General features: G+C 48.0%; 1 protein-coding gene across 1 annotated transcript in view; it reads left to right on the forward strand.

Moving 5' to 3' along the window:
* The first annotated feature begins 692 nt into the window (after nt 1–692).
* LOC122365885 (calcitonin gene-related peptide type 1 receptor-like) overlaps nt 693–20,805 on the forward strand; it is a 40,518-nt gene continuing 20,405 nt past the window's right edge. The window contains exons 1-5 of the mRNA XM_043337492.1: nt 693–713; nt 950–1,115; nt 6,981–7,105; nt 10,263–10,418; nt 11,020–11,184. Of these exons, the coding sequence (XP_043193427.1) occupies nt 693–713; nt 950–1,115; nt 6,981–7,105; nt 10,263–10,418; nt 11,020–11,184 (633 nt within the window). The remainder of the gene's footprint in view (nt 714–949; nt 1,116–6,980; nt 7,106–10,262; nt 10,419–11,019; nt 11,185–20,805) is intronic.

The raw sequence follows: 20,805 nt of genomic DNA on the forward strand, positions 1-20,805 counted from the left end.
TGACCTGGTCACGTGCGCCTGGTGTTACGCGTACGCCGGGCCGCAGTGGTTCCCGCCCGACGGCCGGCTGCAGATCGGACAGCACCGATTCAGGAGACACGACGGCAGCGACGCCGTCACCTACGTGAGTGGCCGACCGAGCTCGCAGCGCGCGTCCCAAACCTCGAGCAGCTTCAGAGGAACCAGGCCATAGCTGGCTGGCGGGTGCCACTCACTCCTGAGGGGACTGGTAGCTGCAACGATCATTTCCCGTACATAGTCGTTTTTTTTTTTTTGACGAGGCTCACTGTTTTCTCTGCTTCACACATAACTTAGTTATGTGCTATTTCACTTAGTTGCAATTACGTGCACAGCACATCCTCCACGCGACCTAGCCAAAGAGGCACACTCTCCCAACTCGGCGGTTGATGGCTTAATGCTTCAGAGCAGCGCGTCTCTGGGCACATGTGTAACTACTTATGTTCCTACAATATTGAGCCATTGTGGCGAAAGAACCGTGCTACTGCGGGAAACGCGCTCGACCAGTGACATGCGGTAATTGCGAATCGGGGTGATCCGTTGTGTACCTAATTCGCATTAGGCGTTATTTTATTTCGCTCAACCACCCATTAGCTACTCCTTCATATGGAATAGGTAGTATGCCTCACATTTCAAGCGCGGAAAGTTATGAGTGATTTCTCAATTCACGTATTATGTTTGACGTGCTGTCAAGTGTCAGCTTTCAGCAATCTTTGTCAGCATTCGAATATCTAGCCAATATCACTCGTAAGAAGCGATGCATATCAGAGTTCAGTGCAACACGACGCTGTGGCCCCTGTGACCGCTAACTCCTGTGACCGCTGATCGCTGACCGCTGACCGCTGACCAATGACCTGACCACTGCACTGTGACCGCTGACCGCTGACCGCTGACCGCTGACCGCTGACCGCTGACCGTGCCGCTCCCCCAGTACCTGTACTCGCTGGACGGCAATGTCACGGTGTTGGCCAACGTGTCGGACGCAGCGGCCACGGCCACCATCTCCGCCACGTTCGCCGAGCCCCAGTACGCCGCCAAGTGGCTGGGCTGCTGCCAGAGCTCGCACGCCTGCTGCAGGAGCGTGCTGCGCCGGCCAGGTAAGAAACGACCGGGGGAGAGAGCGGGTGGGGATCGCGCCGGGGAGGACCGGGGGAGGACCGGGGGAGGACCGGGGGAGACCGGGGGAGGACCGGGGGATACCGGGTGGTGACCGGGGAGGACCGGGGGAGACGGGGAGGACCGCGGAAGTCGGGAGAATGGGGGGAGCCGATATCGGGGAGAGGACCGGGAAGTGGAGAGTGACCTATGACCTATGTTATTGACTTATGATACCTATGACCTATGATGATACCGCCGTTGACCTATGATACGTGCTACTAGTTACTACACACCTACTTATATAGCTCAATGGCCGTTACCTCTCCCCTGTAGTTTGGAACACTGACCATCCAAATAATATGAGTTCCCATAATGCATTGGCCTTAAGGTTGTAGAATATTCAATGCCTTGATCTGGGCAGCAGTCCTCTTATTGGACACACCACAGGCTTTAATAACACTCCTTCCCCGCTGAGGGCTTTCAAGTAGCGATGCTAGTGATAAGGGCATCGTAATTAATCCGTAAAGTGTTTGTTGATCGAGTCATAAATTTATCAACTTCGTGAAGTTGGGGCTCAAAGGGCTTGGCGTGGCTTCATTTTTGATATGGTTGCACATTGCACAATCCACATCGATAAGGGTAGCTTGTTTTTGTTCAAGTCGTTGAATGGTCGGACTTCATAATAAGATAATAAGAGGACTTCATATTAATGTGTTTTCAATAATTTATCTGAAAACACGTAATAACAGGGGACTTTTGACGATTTTTTTACCACTTGACTTTCGTCTCTTTGACTTTTTTGTCATATGACTTAATATCTCTTTGACTTAAGTATTGTCTGTTTGACTTTTTGCTTTTGACTTTTTGCTCTTTTGACTTTTAGTTCTTTTGACTTTTGACTTTTTGACGTTTTGACTTTTATATATTTTGACTCTCTTCCATTTGACTTTTATCCCTTTTGACTTTTTCATTTGACTTTTTGTGTTTTTACTTTTGTCTTTTGACTTTTTGTCATTTGACTTTTTGTCAGGTTACCGCACAATGTGTAATTTAAGAGCTTCGTTTGTGATTCGCTCATTCATCTGCGAGCACTACTCGTCTCATGTATTTTTTGACATCTTATCATATTCTGAGCTGCAGATCACAATGAATTAACGGCGCGTGTTTTCTTTAGCGGCCTGTAGTTGCAGCGCCGTGCCAGGACGTTCTGATGTCACGTTCTCCCTAATTGGATCGGACGGCGAGTCTGTCTAGTCTCAGGCTAGTCCCGCACCTTCACAACCTGTGCTGAATTTTCAAAAAAACTTTAGGCCCGCTATATGTGAGGATGTGCTATCTCCCGTTGTGCCCAGGGCTGCCATCGAAGAGCGCAGAATGGGAGGAAAGAGTGGTTTGTGCTGGTGAAAGTTGAAAATGGCACGATATGTTAAATTATAGAAACCTTATTTTTAACCATGCAATACTTTCGACATAGGTGCTCGTCTCCATCGGTTCAATCCTGGACACGCTCACTAATGACGGATGCAACCCTGTGTAAGTAATAAGTATACAACAACACACAGTGTACATTATACCATACACCACTCTTCAAAAGTAGTCTATGTACTACGGTATCTTTATGTTTTATAGATCTTTATAGATATGTTTTTTTTCTGACCTGCGTTTAGTTGGAGCAGTTCATTCTGAAACACATACTGATTATTTCGCCTTTCTCTCACAAATGTCTTGGAAGAGATTTAAAGGTAGTGTGCCAGCTTTCCTGGACCATATGGATTTAATGACCCGGATAAGGAGAACCGGATTTTTAGAACTTATCCATGCCTTCAAAACTCCTGGAAACGTCTTAAATTCTTCAAATTTTGAGTACCCCAGTGCGAAATTCGCCCCGACGGGTTGTCGGTCGTACCCCAACCACATTTCACACCACTATGAACAATAAAGGCATACACTAAAATCGCTATTACCGATAGGCTCATCCAATCAAGTTTCGACAAACCCATTCATCATCATCTCCTGCGGTTTCGAACACGCCTGTTAGGTGGCTTCTGCTCATACTTTGTGGTGCGGTGGTGGTGCGTCGGGCCGCGCGCTCTGACTTCGGCCAAGAAAAATGCGTCAGCTGATCATTGTCATTTCCGCCACTTTCGTGTGGTGTGATGGGGTCATAACTTAAGAGACGGCTGTTTCATATCAATTATTGTACATAAAATCATATTTCAAACCATAAATTAATGTTCGACAGCCAAATAAAAGAAACGATACCAATACAGGCTTACAGTTTAAAGGTAGTGTGCCACCTTCCAATGATTTCCCATTTTATTTTTCCTAGGATAAGAAGCTTCTGTTTTTACCTAATATCGCAAAAAAAAATCAAAAATGGGCCTGGAATAGTGCCTTTTTTGCCTAAAAGTTTATCGGTTTTTCGATATGTATAACAACTGTAGTGGGCTGACCTGCAAACAGGCGTCGGCAACAATCGCAAATGCGGCGCACATGTGACAATAAGCAAAGGTCATTATAGAGTTACGACGAACGGGAATGAGTTATCAGCTGTCTAATCGTAGACAACACAATGTCGAACTTTAACTGTAAGCCTGTATTGGTATTGTTTCTTTAATTTGGCTGTCGAACATTAATTTATGGTTTGAAATACGATTTTATGTTAAATAATTGATATGAAACAGCCGTCTCTTAAGTTATGACCTCATTTCACCACACGCAAGTGGCAGAAATGACAATGATCAGCTGACGCATTTTTCTTGGCCGAAGTCAGAGCGCGCGGCCCGACGCACCACGCGTATTTGGAAATTCCGACCTCGACGAGCATCAGAACTCAGAAGCCACCTAACAAGGCGTGTTCGAAACCGCAGGAGATGATGATGAACGGGTTTATCGAAACTTGATTGGATGAGCCTATTGGTAATAGCGATTTTAGTGTGTGGATTTATTGTTCATAGTGGTGTGAAATGTGGTTGGGGTACGACCGACAAAACGTCGGGGCGAATTTCGCACTGGGGTACTCAAAACTTGAAGAATTTAAGACGTTTCCATGAGTTTTGAAGGTATGGATAAGTTCTAAAAATCCGGTTCTCCTTATCCGGGTCATTAACTCCATGTGGTCCAAGAAAGCTGGCACACTACCTTTAAGTTCGACCTTGTGTTGTCTACGATCAGACAGCTGATAACTCATTCCCGTACGTCGTAAATCTATAATGACCTCTGCTCATTGTCACATGCGCGCCGCATTCACGATTGTTGCCGACGCCTGTTTGCAAGTCAGCCCACTACAGTTGTTATACATATCGAAAAACCGATAAACTTTTAGGCGAAAAAAGTACTATTCCACGCCCATTTTTGATTTTTCTGCGATATTAGGTAAAAACAGAAGCTTCTTATCCTAGGAAAAATAAAATGGGAAATCATCGGAAGGTGGCACACTGAACACTCCCTTTAATAGCAGGCCGGTTCTCCGTCTCTGAATTATTTCTGCTCGGCCCGTCCCCCTCGCGCAGCCGCTGTCGTGTTTCCAGCTGCGCCCCGATAGCCCGGGGCGCGGGGTCGGTGGGGTCACGATATCAGGTGCCGTCCAATACACCGACCGGTGACAGCCAGTGGAACTGGCAGTTCTGCTCGTATCTAATGCGACTTCTGGCACCAACAGCTATACGAACGCAACTGAAGTATAGAAGATATCCTCATGCTTTAGGTACAAGAAGAAAACTGGAAAATAGCATGACATATATATATAAGATACCAGTATGAAAACATCATAGAGAAGTTATGTATTTCACCCAACTTCCAGTGGACTCACTGGCTGATAAAATGAATCCATTTCGGGCATTTGCCTCAACGGAAGCGATCAAATTCTGTCTGTTCCTCGAATGAAATAAGCTTTTGAAAATGTAATGCGATTAAGTTTGATTTAAACTGTACATACAGTAGGGCATTAGTAAGCAAAATCCGAGGGGCTCATAGAAATTGTACAACTTTTTGGCGAGTTTGCTCCCTATGTAGCGCCGATCACCCTTTTGGATCCACAAAGGAATGGTTTTCAATGTTGACAGCTTCATTATTGTCTGTTTTACTCATTCAATAACAAGTTATTGTCCAATGTAGGTCTGATTCTGAGTGGTGTGGCAAGAACACTACATGTTTAATCAACATAACTGCATTTCGTAACAACAACCCGCAGCATAGGCGCTGGTTAGTTTTATGAACTGCGTCTCATTTATCTACCAACCGCTTTAGAATTCAATTGCATTTTATCGGTAATTGAAAATTTCTACCCCATTGCAACTCGGTCTCGATGTATTCTGTTTGGCCAGCTGATTATCTCGATGAAAAGCGCCGGCAGAGGTCCTGGGCGCCGAAATGGAGGCGGTATTTACAACCGGTTACTCTTTACGAGTGGCCGGCAAACAAATATGGCGTTACCAGGTGATTAGGCCGGTGCCATCTGCGCCTGCCACAAAGGTCAGCGACCAATCTGAGAGGGTCGGCGCGCGATGAGGCGTCGCGATGAGGACCATTACCAGCTGCGCAGCTGTACGGTAACGGGCGGCGAGCCCAGTAGGGGAGAGTGGGGCTAGCTGTTACAGGGGTAAGTTGTTACAAAGGAAATATCTTTAAAAATACTCTTGATATGGCGCCAATATTTACGCTAGCAGAAAGGTTACCCACATTTTACATGTCACTGCAGGCTCAGACCTGGTGGAACGCCATGTCGCCCTATAGGCGCACTGGGGTAAGTTGTGACAGCAAAAGTATTTTTTGCTGGCCAACACTTTCGGTCGTTTTTTGTCAAGGTTATTTGTGTAAGAATGTTGAATGTATGTTCACAAAATTAAGCGATGATTTCTTTTGTAAGATCACCAAGTAAAACGCACTAGCCTCTTCATGTAAACAAACATTTGAGTTCAGTCTTGAGAAAGTCGGCCGCCGCAGGGCCGGGGCATGTTTAAAGATGGCTACCCAAGACTGCTTATAGCGTGCTCCATTTCACCTGGGCGTAAATTTTGTGCAGAAAATCAAACTCCGGTCAGTATGGCAATGCATGGTGCCCTTGGCGTCGCAGTAAAGGCAAATCAGAGATTGAGCCATGTTTGATGAGCCGTTTCATGCGTGTGGAGTACAGTAATGGTTTATGCTTTATTGTTCTTGCCTTTCAATGAGAAAGGAAAGCATGTTTAGTATTATCCATTAGGGAGGCTTACGATCGGTTCCGATAGGACGGGCAATGACCGCTATAATGATGAAGAAACTACGAAAAAAGAAGTGTAACATGTTACCCCATATCGTGTATCAAGTTGCCCCACAATTTTTCAACTTGCCCCAAAAATCTTGCTTTGGTTTTCTGAATTTCACATAAAAATGAATAGTCGTAAAGAAGTGAAAGTTTGCATGTGCTTTCCAAATTGATTCAGCTAGCATGTGACCAAATTTGGTGCAATTTCATTGAATAGCTTGGCCACTAAGTGCAGAAGACCAAAAAGTGTAACGCATCGCCCCAGTCTCCCCTACAACAGCAGTGTACACCAGCAGCCCGGTACAACAGCAGTGCACAGCCTCCTCAGTAGCGGGCGGCTAACATGGGACAGTGGCCAGGGATTTAGGGATTCATTTTGCTGTTTTATGAGTGAGCTGGCCAACTAGATTTGATAGTGACGCTGGTCTGGTTTAGTTCCAGAGAGCGAGATCCGCCGGTCGTTTGACGCCGGTTTGGTTCCAGAGAGTGAGATCCGCCGGTCGTTTGAGGCTGGTTTGGTTTGGTTCCAGAGAGTGAGATCCGCCGGGCGTTTGACGCTGGTTTGGTTCCAGGGAGTGAGATCCGCCGGTCGTTTGACGCTGGTTTGGTTTGGTTCCAGAGAGTGAGATCCACCGGTCGGGCGAGTACTGCCCGGCAACCGAGGACGGCTGGCTGTGCTGGAACACCACGCGGGCCGGTCAGACTGTCTACCAGCAGTGTCCCGACTACATCTACTCGCACCAGGTGAGTGTCGGGAGCTCACCCAGCAGTGTCCCTCCCCAACTACCAGCAGCGTCCCCTCCCTCACTACCAGCAGTGTCCCTCCCCAACTACCTCCCCAACTACCAGCAGTGTCCCATTCCTCACTACCAGCAGTGTCCCTCCCTCACTACCAGCAGTGTCCCATTCCTCCCTCCCCTACTACCAACAGTGTCCCATCCCTCACTACCAGTAGTGTCCCTCGGCCTCCCCGACCACCAGCAGTGTCCCATCCCTCACTACCAGCAGTGTCCCCTCCCCAACTATCAGTGTCCCGACTACATCTACTCGCACCAGGTCAGTGGCGGGAGCAGCACCCGACTACCAGCAATGTGCCCCGCTAATCAGCAATGTCCCTCCCTCCCTCACTACCAGCAGTGTCCCCTCCCCCACCTATCTGCAGTGTCCCTCCCTTCCCGAACTCTAGCAGTGTCTCCCGTCTACCAATGACAATATTTGACAACTACTTTCGTTAAGATGCAATGTATGTAGTTTGAACATTCAGATCAATACCACGGAATAAGATTGGACGAGACTGGGCCATTCAGCTCAAGAAGATAATCCACCGCGGTCATCGACGGCCGACCATGTTGGCTCTCAAGGGTTATCGACTCAGATACACGCTGAGTGGCTAGTCACTTTAGAACTGTTCAGAAATAACATCTCTACGTGGTATTAACCTATGATGAGAGTACTCTGAATGGCCAAGGGGATCATATTTCAGTTAGTGTCACGCTGCGCATTATCGTTATGTTTTAGCGACATGAGCCTTTGCTAAGTGTGTGCCTGCCATCAGCATGGACGCCTGTGCAGCCTACTTCCTGGACCGAGCGGTGTGGTCATCCCACTGTTATAGGTCGTCCGTTTCGCTGACCGACTCCGAACTGTGGCCGCAATGTTTGCCAGCCTTCGTTTCAGGTCGTTCGGCCGTGACTCACACTGTTTGGACTCACGCCGAACCCAGGCTCCAAATGGTATTGACTCTTGTTGTTTGCGCAACATTATGAAGGTATTCCGGAAATCATTATCTGGCCGAGATAGTTTGCACAGGATCAGCGGACACGGACGATAAGACGGTGCGTTATTTCAGCGGAGGCGCCTCGCGGGACGGGCCGCCGCGGCAGAGGCGCCTCCGCCAGCGGAGCGTCCGTGTCGCAAACGGCGCAGACAATTGGCCGCATTCAAAGCGCTGCGCCGCTATCGCCGCCCCGGCGCCAATCGCGCCACCGGTGAACGCGCCACTGTTAGACACACTCGAGAGCGGCCTGTTCGGGCGAGCCTGCGCAGCTTTCCGCGAAGTGCCGCCCAGCGCGGTGTTACCGGTCTGTAAACGGTCAGCAGCGCTCTGGGTTATGTTTTTAAATCACCTGCAAGTGTGCGCGGGATGTGCAGTATGCGGGTGTTGGTGCTCGTACGTTTGAAATGTGTGTGTGTGTCTGGTGTGTGGTAGTGTGCACTGCGCCTCGTGACCTTTGTATTACAAACAGCAACAAATTTAGGTATCAGCACGGCACGATTAGACCTTAGGTATAGAGCTCCAGTCCAATGTAATACGTATATCCGACTGATCTCTTGTCGATGCGATATGGCTGGAGGAAAAAAGCATGGATGCCTAAATGTAGGTATAACTGTAGCCGAGTTTATTGTGGTGTATTCCTCGTAACAACTATAGTGATTTTTAATCGACTTCTTTTTAATCCATCGACCATCTCTGCTGATGTTTTCACTTTTACGGTGTGTTCTCGTATATTTTCAATTAGATTGACTTCTCTGGAGAGCAAATTACATCCCACCCTAGGCTTCACCGGCGTATAGTATTTGCTTACGAGTTTGTTCAAAAGGCTGTTGTTTTTTCAATAAGAATATGCACCTACCAGCTTCATGTTCAAAACTACACCCCACCCAGTCTTTGGATGGACTGAACAGCCGACAATGGCGGAATATCCGCCTGCCGAGTGCTCAGGTCTGGGCGTTCCGGCGGGTCGGCCGACTGGCCACGGTCACCCCCCCCCCCCTGGGAGCAGGGAGGGGCAGGGGTCGGTATCGGACGGCCCAATGCGTCTGTCCGCACCCATCACCGGTCGGCGGCATGGACAGCCGAAAAATACGGCAGCGCCAGCGGCTCACGAACAGGCTAATCATGCGGGGAATAGATTAATTTCCGGCCTCCCACGAGCTATTAATGTGCTGCTCATTACAAGTTACTTTAGTTCCGTTATTATGTATGGCTTCTTTTACATACATACCTATAGCCTACCTATACGTAAACAAAGAGCCACCTATCGATATTCTAAGCAACAGCCTATAACCAACACGCTTATAGTCAGCAGACTGCAGAGGCCCAGTGACCTTGACATGCCATTGCCCATTGCCCACACTGAACCGAATTTAACCCTTAGGCCGGCGAGTAAACCGGTGCCTCGGTTTATATTGTTTTCAGAGCATGTGGGCACTGCACCGGTGCCGGCACGGGTGTAACCGGCTGACTGGCTGACAGACTGACCGTTCTGGAGACCCACCTGTCAGGGGCACCCGGCTGACCGTTCCAGAGACCCTCCTGTCAGGGGTACTGGCCCAAACACCCACCTGTCAGGGGCACTGGCCCAAACACCCACCTGTCAGGGGTACCCGGCTGTCCGGCCCAAACACCCTCCTGTCAGGGGTACCCGGCTGACCGGCCCACAGACTCTACACTGTTCGGTGTAACTGACTGACCAGCTAATCGTTTCACAGAGACTCTCGTGAAGTATTTAACTGACTGACCTTGGTCTGACCGTTCCCCACAGGGACCCTCGTGTTTGGTGTATCCGTCTAACCGTCTGACCGTCCCCCACAGAGGCCCTCTTGCCGGGTGTATCCGCGTCTGAGTGTCTGACCGTTCCCCACAGGGACCCTCGTATTTGGTGTATCCGTCTGACCGTCTGACCGTTCCCCACAGAGATCCTCCTGTCGAGTGTATCTGCGTCTGACCGTCTGACCGTTCCCCACAGGGACCCTCCTGTCGGGTGTATCCGTCTGACCGTCTGACCGTTCCCCACAGGGACCCTCGTGTTTGGTGTATCCGTCTGACCGTCTGACCGTTCCCCACAGAGATCCTCCTGTCGAGTGTATCTGCGTCTGACCGTCTGACCGTTCCCCACAGAGGCCGTCGTGTCGGGTGTTTGCCAAGAAGCAGTGCACGTCGAACGGCACGTGGTGGGCGCCGTCGGCGCAGCACGGCGAGTTCACTGACTACGGCGAGTGCAGCAACATGTGGCGCGGCCTGGTGCGCCAGTACGTCAACATCGGCTGTAACGGGGTCAGTGACGGCGGCCCGCGCCCGCCGCGGGCAGCGGCTCACCCGGCTCACCCGGCGCCACCGGCACACTCACAGACACAGACTCAGTGCGTGGGTCAGTGACGGCGGCCCGCGCCCGCCGCCGGGCAGCGGCTCACCCGGCGCCACCAGCACACTCACAGAAACAGACTCAGGGCGTGAATGTGACATAGGATCAGCAAACGTGCAACGGGATTAGCGCCCCGCTCCTTTGTAAAATGTAAATGAACATCGGTGCTAATGTCGACCTCCAAATAACCACAAATCCTTACCAACAGGCCAATGCCTGACCCGTGTCCTTTTCCGTGTCCGTCTCTGTCTGTCTATCTGTCTGTCGGTATCGGCAGGTGTCGGTGTCTCTGTCTGACCGGCGCGGTGTCTCGGTATCTCGGTGTCTCACCTCTCGGTGTCGGCAGGTGTCGGTGTCTCTGTCTGACCGGCGCGGTGTCTCGGTGTTGGCAGGTGTCGGTGTCTCTGTCTGACCGGTGTCTCGGTGTCTCGGTATCGGTGTGTCCGTCTGACCGCGGTGTCTCGGTGTCTCGGTGCTGGTATCTTTGTCTGACCGGTGTCTCGGTGTCGGCAGGTGTCGGTGCTGGTGCTGCTGCCTGCTGTGCTGCTGTCAGCCGCCATCCGCAGCCTCCACCAGGGCCCCCTGCTGCTGCACGGCTCCCTGATGGCCGCCCTGCTCATCCGCTGTATCATGGTCATCGCCACATCAGTGGTGCTCAACATCGCCCAGCTCACCGGGGTAGGTGGGGCTCACCATCGCCCAGCTCACTGGGGTAGGTGGGGCTCACCATCGCCCAGCTCACCGGGGTAGGTGGGGCTCACCACTTCACCGGGGAAGGTTGGGCTGAGGGCTTAACATCTCACCGGGGTAGGTGGGGCTCAACATTGTTCAGTCGAGCATCAACTTTCTACAGCTGATTTCTGTAAGTTCCATGCAGGACCTTTGCAGAAGCAGTCATGGAAAGAAATTGATGGCTTTTGAAAAAGTCAAGCAGTGCTAAGGCAACGACCTAGATCGCTATAGCATGTAAGAAAGGAGCTGACCTTCCCGATGTAATTGTTTTATTGCCGGGGACTGCAGGACTATCAAATATAGTGCAGAAACTGCCTAATAACTACCATCTTTGATTGGTATGGTCTCAATATCCAGGACGCATAATTGCATAATTCATGTAAGTGCAATGCGATAAGTCTGCTCGGAGAGAAACAAACTGCTATCTCTTCACCATCTGTTTGGTAAGTTGCGCACATGCGGCTGCCAAGCTTCGACAAGGTGTTTACAAGGAACCTGCATTGTTCCTTTGAGGTGGAACATCAACGTGTGACCGCTGAGAATATCAAGTAACTTCGCGGAGCCGCCACCTCCTCCTCCTCGCGCTCCCCGATTCATTCAGCGGCTGCAGCTGAGCCCTACGTGACCTCCAGAATCACGAGGAGGCCTATTTACCGGACCGCCGCCGCGCGGTGCACACTGCACAGTCGATGTCGCGTGCTCGCCCGCACTTTGAGGGGTAACCATTACCTCCAGCGCCACTACGGCCCATTGCTGATCAGTGTGTGTGGTGCGTGTGTCCGTGCCACACGTCAGACCTGTCTCCCTCTAAGCCCCCGTCATCGAGAACGCAAATCTAATCACGCAACATCTTACCCGTGTGTAAACAGTCGGCCACCGAGCTGGCGGAAAGTGTCTGGGCCTGCTTGTGCTCATTGAGTGCGGCGTAATCTCGCCCAGTTCTGCCCCCCCCCCCTCTCCCCGTCCCCGGGTCAGTCAATATTGACCCCCGGGGGGCTGTTGAGCTGTAGTGGCGGTCCGTTTGCGGCGATGGAGAAGTGTCCCGGCCGGTGCAATCGGCTCCGATAGCTCGTCAAGGCGGCCGTGAGAGTGCGGTCGTGGCTGTCGAGTGTCCGGATGGGGAAGGCCGCTGGGGAGGGGCTCCCACCGAGTGTCCAGGCTGGGGAATTTGTGCATTTGATGGCTAACTTTGCGAAACTGTTTAATGAAAATGCTTAGTGTAAAGCCTTAATAATTTGCAATTCTTAGCTTGTGGCATTATCTTTGAACTCACGGTTGTGTTCAGGCCTCACCGGACCTATATTGGTTTTCTATATAGGCCCCGGCCAAGGGGGATACGACTCTTCCCTCGCTGTTTTTCCCCTAATGGAGCTAGACTAGCCTCGAGAAAAACAGGTCTCATATCAACTGGTGACTTCTGAGGTTCTGTCAATTGCCCCAAAGTACGGGATTGGTTTTTGGTAAATAGCTTCGCCAAAAATAGCTGAAGAGCCGCGATTTTGGCACCAACCTGTTAGTCTAACTCAGGCGCGTCGAATGGCATAGGTACTTATCGTTTGGGTGGAATCAACATGAGGTGTTGACCTCGGATCAAGGTCAGACCAGATCTCTGCAGGTCACATAGTTGTTCGAATGAGGTCATATTGCATATCATTTGATTTGGTAGGTCTTCCCGAATCCATTGATGGCTTTCCCGAATAGCTAGCTCAATTTGATCGGAGTTATTGACGAAAAACTCATATGACCTTAGTGACGTCACAAATGACCTCACTGAAATAACAAATTCATGTGCATGATATAGTTTAAGATCATTTCGCACGCCAAAATAACAGTTCTCATACTTTCCCCATGGACTTATAATGATGAAGTCACGTGACCGGCCTGACCTCAGGTGAGCCTCAGGAAAAATCCGAGACATCATGTACTAGACATTTCATGAAATGCCGGATTTCAGCCGATGCTTACGACATGCACAAGTTGTGACCTCTGGTGGAGGATACTATAGGTCCTGCAAGTTTCATCTCCCTGTGAAAGCTCCTCTGGCACTGAGGGCGTTTTTTTTTCTAAGCCGCCGCCCATGAATAGACGACCAGGAGTGTCCACCCACTGACCCGCGCGACACATAGAACCTTACGTTAACACCACCCCGAAATATAATACATCAAGTCGCGACACTCCCTGCTAGGAGAATGAAGAAAACAAAATCAAAGCTGGAATAAGCGCGGTAAGGCCCTTGTTAGTATGGTATATGGCTTAAAAGAGAAGCAAAGAAGTCAAGGCTAAATGTAGCTTGACTGACCACTACACCTTCCCATTTAAGAATAAGCCAAAGGATCAGTCATTCCATCGGTTAGTTAGGTTAATCGTGCAGCGCATTCACACATTTTTGCGGGGTGGGGGGGGGGGGGACAGTATCTGGTCTGGGTTCGGCAGAGTCAAATGCCCACTGAAAAGAGCCGCCGAGCTAAGCAAGCTTGTTGCTCAGCGAACTCAAATCAGCGGGGAAACGTCAGGGCGTTATTTGAAGTGTTACGTATTGTTACGTAGTTTATAAGCGGTCGAAATATATCATGTTGTTACAAACATGAATTCGTTTAATGAGAATGCGAACACAACACATACGTGGTGCACTCCAGAAGTTTTGAGACTTTTTCAGTAGAGACAGTTTGCTGTTTCAGAACAGCATGAAACTTCAGTGACTCTCGAAATGAGACCTCCCGAGCTCAATACACTTGTTGTAGCGCTCCGGTCACTTCCTGAAGACCCGCTGCTAGTAATTCAAAGTGAAGGTGTCCAGGGCCTCTGTCACAGCCTCATCCATCTCCTCCACATCCTCCAAGCGGCGTCCCCTGAACTTCTCGCTCAGTCTGGGGAACATCCAGAAGCCACAGATGGCCAGAACTGGACTGTGGGGAGGATGAGGGACAGTTTTGATGCCCATCTGTGTTAGTTAGCTCGTCACCTTGATGGACTTGTGGGTGGGTGCGTTGACCTGGTGCAGGTGCCCCTGGCCAAATTTGAAGAGTTCGGATCTCTTGCGGCGAATTCCCTTTCTCAACTCCCCTAGAACTTTCATGAAACATTCCTTGTTAATCATCTGGCCGTGCACGGGACCCAGCTCAGCTAATGAATATAATGCCTTTTTGTCAAAATACCTACAGGATTATTATGAGCTTCACAGTGGACCTGCTCTGCCTGGTTTTCTTGGGTCTGGGGGAGTCAGTGTGCTTCCATTGAACACTTTGTCTCTTGGTGTCTGGATCGGTAAAAATACATCCAGTTTTCGTCCCAAGTCACTGAAGAGCCAATTTTAAATGTTTCTGGGGTATTTTATCAAGCTAATCATAAAATTGTATTGCCTAGCGACCCTCAAAGTTGTCCTCACATTAACAGCCTGACCATGCTGTGCACTGGCCGCTGTGACAAGCCGCTTGCGACTTGCCGTGTTCAGGGTGATGCCCTAGCCGTCTCTTGCAACGTACAAAAACAAAATTATGCAAGTACGTTTACCACAACTGTGGTAAGGACATATGAAAGCGACAAGAATCTAGCACTGTTAATAGGGCTTTTACGAGGGCAGTCTCAAAACTTCTGGAGTGGACGACGTACATGAGTGACTCCACGAAAAAGATATAAGGAAAAAAAACCGGTAGCGTAACTAAAGAAAAAAATGGAAAGCACAAATACATTAAAGAGGTCAAAATTCAATGATGACATAGTGAGATAACGATTCATCGAAGTAGACCACCTCTCGCTCTGGTTTAGGTATATATGCATAATACATAAGTTATTGTAAACACGCAGTGGCATTATGGGTCTCTCCTTCATTATATCACATTGTATACAAATATACAGACAAAAACAGTGCGGGGGTGAACTGTGACAACATGAAAACGTATAAAGTTATTGTAATATAAAATGCGTGGTCAATTGTGTCAGTTCAGTAAGAATCAAAGAAAAATTGTTTTAAGAGACCTTTGATATGTCTCTTGGAGGTTGGAACATCTCGTAGGTTTGGGAACTTTGGCCCCATAACTTAACATAACATAACATAACATAACATATATTACAATGTAACAACAGGCTACAGGAGCCCAACAAGGTTACAAGGATGAAATACACAGTGATGTACACATTCATGCACACTGAACAAGATTTACATGACAATGAATGCAATGAGTGTATCCTAACAACGAAACCTATCAGAGTTGTCTACGTCTTCAATGGTGTCAAAGACCGCACCACGCTCCGTAAAATACAAATCCACGTTATGTTTGAATTTGTTAAGGGAGGAACTATCTATATTACTATTTGAGGAGGGTGCGTCTGTCCGTTACCGAGGTCCCGACTTGGTGGTGCTTTGCGTGGACTGCAGGCCAGACCGTTGCACCTAGCCCGGTGAAATTTGCACAACTCATAGATCAAGGATGCGCGACGTGCCTTTGAGGGGTCTCAGCTCGATCGGGTCGATAGGGAGCGCGTGGTGCGTGCTCAAAAAGTGCAAATTCGCGTCATAGACTTTACATGTATAAATCGGCGTGCGAAATCGGGCGAAAATGGCTAATTTTGGCCGACACGGGTCCAGTTCCCGTGCAATATCTTGGTGACCAGGGATCCGACCGGCACGGGGAAACAGCATCGTGTACAGAATTGAACGGGCTATTGAATGGTGTGCAATGCAGAGGATAGCACGCGCCACGTGCACCGGAGAGGGCACTTTTATTTGAAAAATTGCGGTTTTTGAGGGATTTTGGAATTAATTTTATTTTTAGGTGACCGTTAAATGGAGCGAGTTGAATCAACGCCTATTTGCAAGAGAAAGGTACCGCCTCTCATATAAAAATTATGAAAAGCTGATTGATCCAGATCAAGGTGGTGCAAATCACAGGAGAAAATGGTGTTTGTTAATTTTGTGCCACTTTATTAATCACACGGGGTTTGCTGCATAACCTGATACCTTTGGCAATTGAATATGGTACCATTGGATAGAGCATTCAATTCTGTCCAATATTCACTCTTCATTTTTGCATGATTAGCAACAGTATCCTTAAAAATGTAAATGTTCCAAACCATTACATTGTCATTTTTAGCGAAATTCATCGATGGCCCTCAAAAGACTTCACGCCAGTTTTCGAATCATTCTAAAGTAGAACGCATGATAATACGACACGGGCACCTCGATGCGATGTATCTTTTTGTTTTCTTACAAAAGGCTTGGCCGTCAAAAAGCAATCGAACGAAATGGATATCTACCAACCAAATCGACACAGACCAACCCAATACCCACGGGTCAAAAAATCCCCCCTTCGCGTTGCGGAGCACGCGGGTAACCCTAGTCAATAACCCAAGGAGGTAAGCTATTCCACATATCAATGACGCGGTTAGTAAAAAAGGATTGCCTTAAACGCGTTTTTGAAAATTTCTTTACCAATTTACATCCATGTCCTCTTGTAGAGTTCGAACTTATCGTGAATAAGCTCTTAAAATCTAGCTTATCAATACCTCTATAAATTTTGAACAATTCAATCAAATCACCTCTCACTCTCCGGTAATGGAGTGAAAACATATTTAACGAGACAAGCCTTTCTCTGTAAGTCATCCCGCGAAAACCATGCACCATCCTAGTGGCCTTCCTCTGCACACGCTCTAGAGACTTGGCGTCTTTTTTAAAGGGCGAGTACCATGCCTGTGCACAATACTCTAAATGTGGACGAACAAGAGAACAATAAAGTTTTTTCATAACGTCTTTACTTTTATAATTAACGTTTCTATATATTACTCCCAACATTTTCAGAGACTTTTTACGGGCTTCTTGACATTGATGACTGAATTTTAGATCATTTGTGATTAAAACACCTAAATCTCTTTCTTCAAAAACATTTTGCAGTTGACTGCCGTTTAAATAATATCGATCATTTTCATTTACCCCAACGCTAAGAACTTTGCATTTCTCTACGTTAAATTCCATCTGCCATTTTCTGCTCCAATTGAAAAGAATGTTTAAATCTGATTGTAATGTTTTCATGTCCTCGTCTGATGTAATTGCTTTTGCCAGCTTAATGTCATCAGCAAATTTCCAAAGCCTACTGCTTAAATTATTATCCAGAGAGTTTACAAAAATAATAAAGAGCAATGGGGCTAGAACCGTACCTTGTGGTACACCACTCTTAACCTCCGCCCACTCAGACTGTTGTCCATTCAAAACAACTCGCTGCTTACGTCCTACCAGCCAGGTCTCTATCCATCTAAGGAGGAAACCGTCTAAGCCATGACACTGTAATGAAACTAATAATCTTTGATGTGGAACCTTGTCGAAAGCTTTACAAAAATCTAAATACACTACTGCTACCTTCTGTCCCCTGTCTAATAGCTCTGTTACATATTCGAGAAAGTCTAGCAAATTTGTCAGACACGATCGTCCAGCTCTGAATCCATGTTGAGAAGGCAATAAAAGTTCATTTTGCTCTAAGTGATTCAGTATATTACATTTTATTATTTTCTCGAGTATTTTACAAGCGATAGAAGGTAAGCTAACAGGCCTATAATTTTCAGCCTTAGTTTTTCTACCCCCCTTAAAGATTGGTACCACGTACGCATGCTTCCAGTCTTCAGGTATAATACCTGTTTCAAATGAGTGTTTGAATATTATATAAAGAGGCACGGAAAGCTCTTTTGCAGCTTCCTTTAGTATTCTTGCTGAAATAGCATCGGGACCACAAGCCTTATTTGCTTTAACCCATTAGTGCCCAATGTTCCCATTTGGGAACATCGACAATTTTGGCTCTAGGCTCTGATCCTGGGATTGCACAGCGATTATGAATATTGGTTCTGGCATCTGAAGCCCTGAACAAAATTTAGCAGCCTAAAAAACTTGAATTTCACCCTTATGAAGCACCTCTTTTGATTTTTGAAATATCCCTTTTTTGCCACACTGTACCTTCATCAAGAAAATAATTTCCTTAAAATCGATTTCTTGATCGATTTCCTTATAATTTCCAGAATTGCTTCAACAATAAGTTCCAATTGTACGGGAGAAATATCAAAAGAAATGCTTCACCACAAAAGCGTCGGGGGCTTCCAAAATTTGGATGTTCCCAAATGGGAACATTGGGCACATCCACTGGTATGTCAGCTCATAATGGACTGACAATGGAAGGCAAAAGCGAAGCTCTTTTTCTCTCTCCTCGCTCTCTCTCATCTCTCTCTCTCTCTCTCTCTCTCTCTCTCTCTCTCTCTCTCTCTCTCTCTCTCTCTCTCTCTCTCTCTCTCTCTCTCCCAGTTCCTCCCTCCCTCTCTTTCTCTCACTCTCACTTGTTCTCAATTTCCACTGACTCAATTTGCACGTCCTCTCTGGCTGGTTCTGCTCTCACGCTAGGTCCTACACCCGGTGTGTCAAGTGACAGTATCGCTCACGTTACTGATGCTCGGATGATAGAGCGTCGTCTAGTCCAGTGTCATATCCGTCGGCGCCAATGTCAGCGAATGGAGTAGGGTCATAGGTATCGACGAGTCAAGAACGCTGGGCCAGGTGAGGGCAGAGCAGGGTGCGAGTCTCTTGGGCTGGGCGGAGATGTCGTCCTTCGGCTCCTGGAATGTCTTCAGACGCCTGCCTTGCACCATGTGTTCTTTGACAACTACTTCTCGTCGTATGCCTTGATGATAGCTCTCCGTCAAAGAGGCATCCGACTTCCGAGCAAGGGGCACTGTGCGCGACAACAGGCTGAAGAAGTGTCCCCTGCCTGACAACAAAACTGCTAAAAAGGCGCCCAGGGGACAGCATTGGTACCAATCCACTAACGGGGTGCTGGCCGTGAAGTGGAGAGACAACAGGGCAGTGACAGTGGTCACAAATCACTCGGGCATCAGCCCACTCAAAGACGTGCAGCGCTGGTCGGGTGACGAAAAGAAAAAAGGTGACGGTCAAGCAGCCGAACCTCATATACGAATATAACCAGTACATGGGTGGCGTAGACCTAGTGGACGGAGCGGTGGCGGCTTACAGGCCTGTGATCCGGTGGAAGAAATGGTACGGCACGCTCGTCACCAACGCATTCGGTCTACTGAGAGTAGCCAGCTGGCGCATGTACCGCAGCTGTACCGGGAGAAGTGTGGACCAGCTGGTGTTCACTCGCGAGGTCGCTTTGGAGCTCCTAAAAAAACCGAGACAAGAGCCATGTCCGCCAAACGTCACCGGCAGCGGACCAGGCCCCAGCAGCGGCCGGGTGACGGTGGTCTCCCGGACTGCACAAAACCACTTCATCGTCCCGGCTGCCACTCAAGGCCGCTGCAAGCTGTGTCAAAAAATACGCGTACAATGTGTAGCATCTGCCAAGTACGACTGCATACCACTGCAGCCAGAACTACCACACCTAGGCTGCCGCCACGGGGCTGGCACTGCAGACGCATATGTAGTATACACTGATGCTCTGACACTGCTGACTAATCCCGAGCAACGGGCACTGTGCGCGACACAGACTTGAGATGATGTCTCGCTTCGACAGGTGAGACACTTTGGTGATGGATGGAAAACTGGTATCGTTGGCTTGTGATTTATCGTTCTAAATGTCTCGCTCTACCGTAAGAGTAGAATAAAACGACTTTGGGTGTCAAAAATGTGTGTTGACAAGGGTCGATCAGTGAAGTGAGACCACGATCTCATTGTGGATAGTGACAAGGTCAAAAAGAAGAAAAAGCTCTTCTTTAAAACGTTGTATAATATGTGTTTCTACTGTTGCTTTCTTCGTTTCTATCCGCATACTGCATCCGCCTCTTACCCCCCATTTGTGCCCAATGTTCCCAAATGGGAACATAATTTTTCACCAAGTTCGAAATTTTTTAGGGTAAAACCAATGCCACAGCTGGAATCAGTGACGTCGAAAACCATCGGATCACCATTCGAAATATCAAATATCGCCGTATTTATATGCTTGGTCATTAATGGGTTAAGGCTTTCGAGATGTTTCAAGATGTCGGTTTGAACTAAATCGATAGTTGTAAGTTTGCTGAACAGTCTGGCATCATTTCTACTTATTGGCATATTTGCTAGACACTCATCAGTAAAAACACTTGAAAACTGCTCATTAAATGTCCTAGCTTTGAGCTTATCTTCATGATAAACTTGCCCATCTTTTTCTATTAACCCGATTCTTGGATCATGCCTGTTAAATTTATAAAAACCGAAAAACCGCTTGAGATCACCTCCACATTCATTTGCCAATCTAATCTCAGCTGCTCGTTTGGACTCTCGAATTATCTTTTTGAGTCTCGATCTGGCTTTGATATAATGCGATTTATTGTCAGCCGATGGAGCTGTTTTGAACAGACGAAATGCTGTTTTCTTTTCACTAAAACTCTTTTGCACATTACTGTTACACATTAACTTGGTTCCAAAGCCTGGGTCCAGCCCAACGTACTGTGTGCGTACAGTATAATTTGTGTGTAAATGTTTCCTGGAAGTGATGAAGTGAACGGGTGGTTCGGAGCGGTTCAAAAACAGTAAAAAGTTCGTCAAGAGGCGCGGGCAAAGTACCATTCAACTTTTTATGCATCAATAGCATCATTTGTAGT

The sequence above is a fragment of the Amphibalanus amphitrite genome, unplaced genomic scaffold (assembly GCF_019059575.1).
Source record: "Amphibalanus amphitrite isolate SeventyFive unplaced genomic scaffold, NRLGWU_Aamphi_draft 000770F_arrow, whole genome shotgun sequence".
Classification (NCBI taxonomy): domain Eukaryota; kingdom Metazoa; phylum Arthropoda; class Thecostraca; order Balanomorpha; family Balanidae; genus Amphibalanus; species Amphibalanus amphitrite.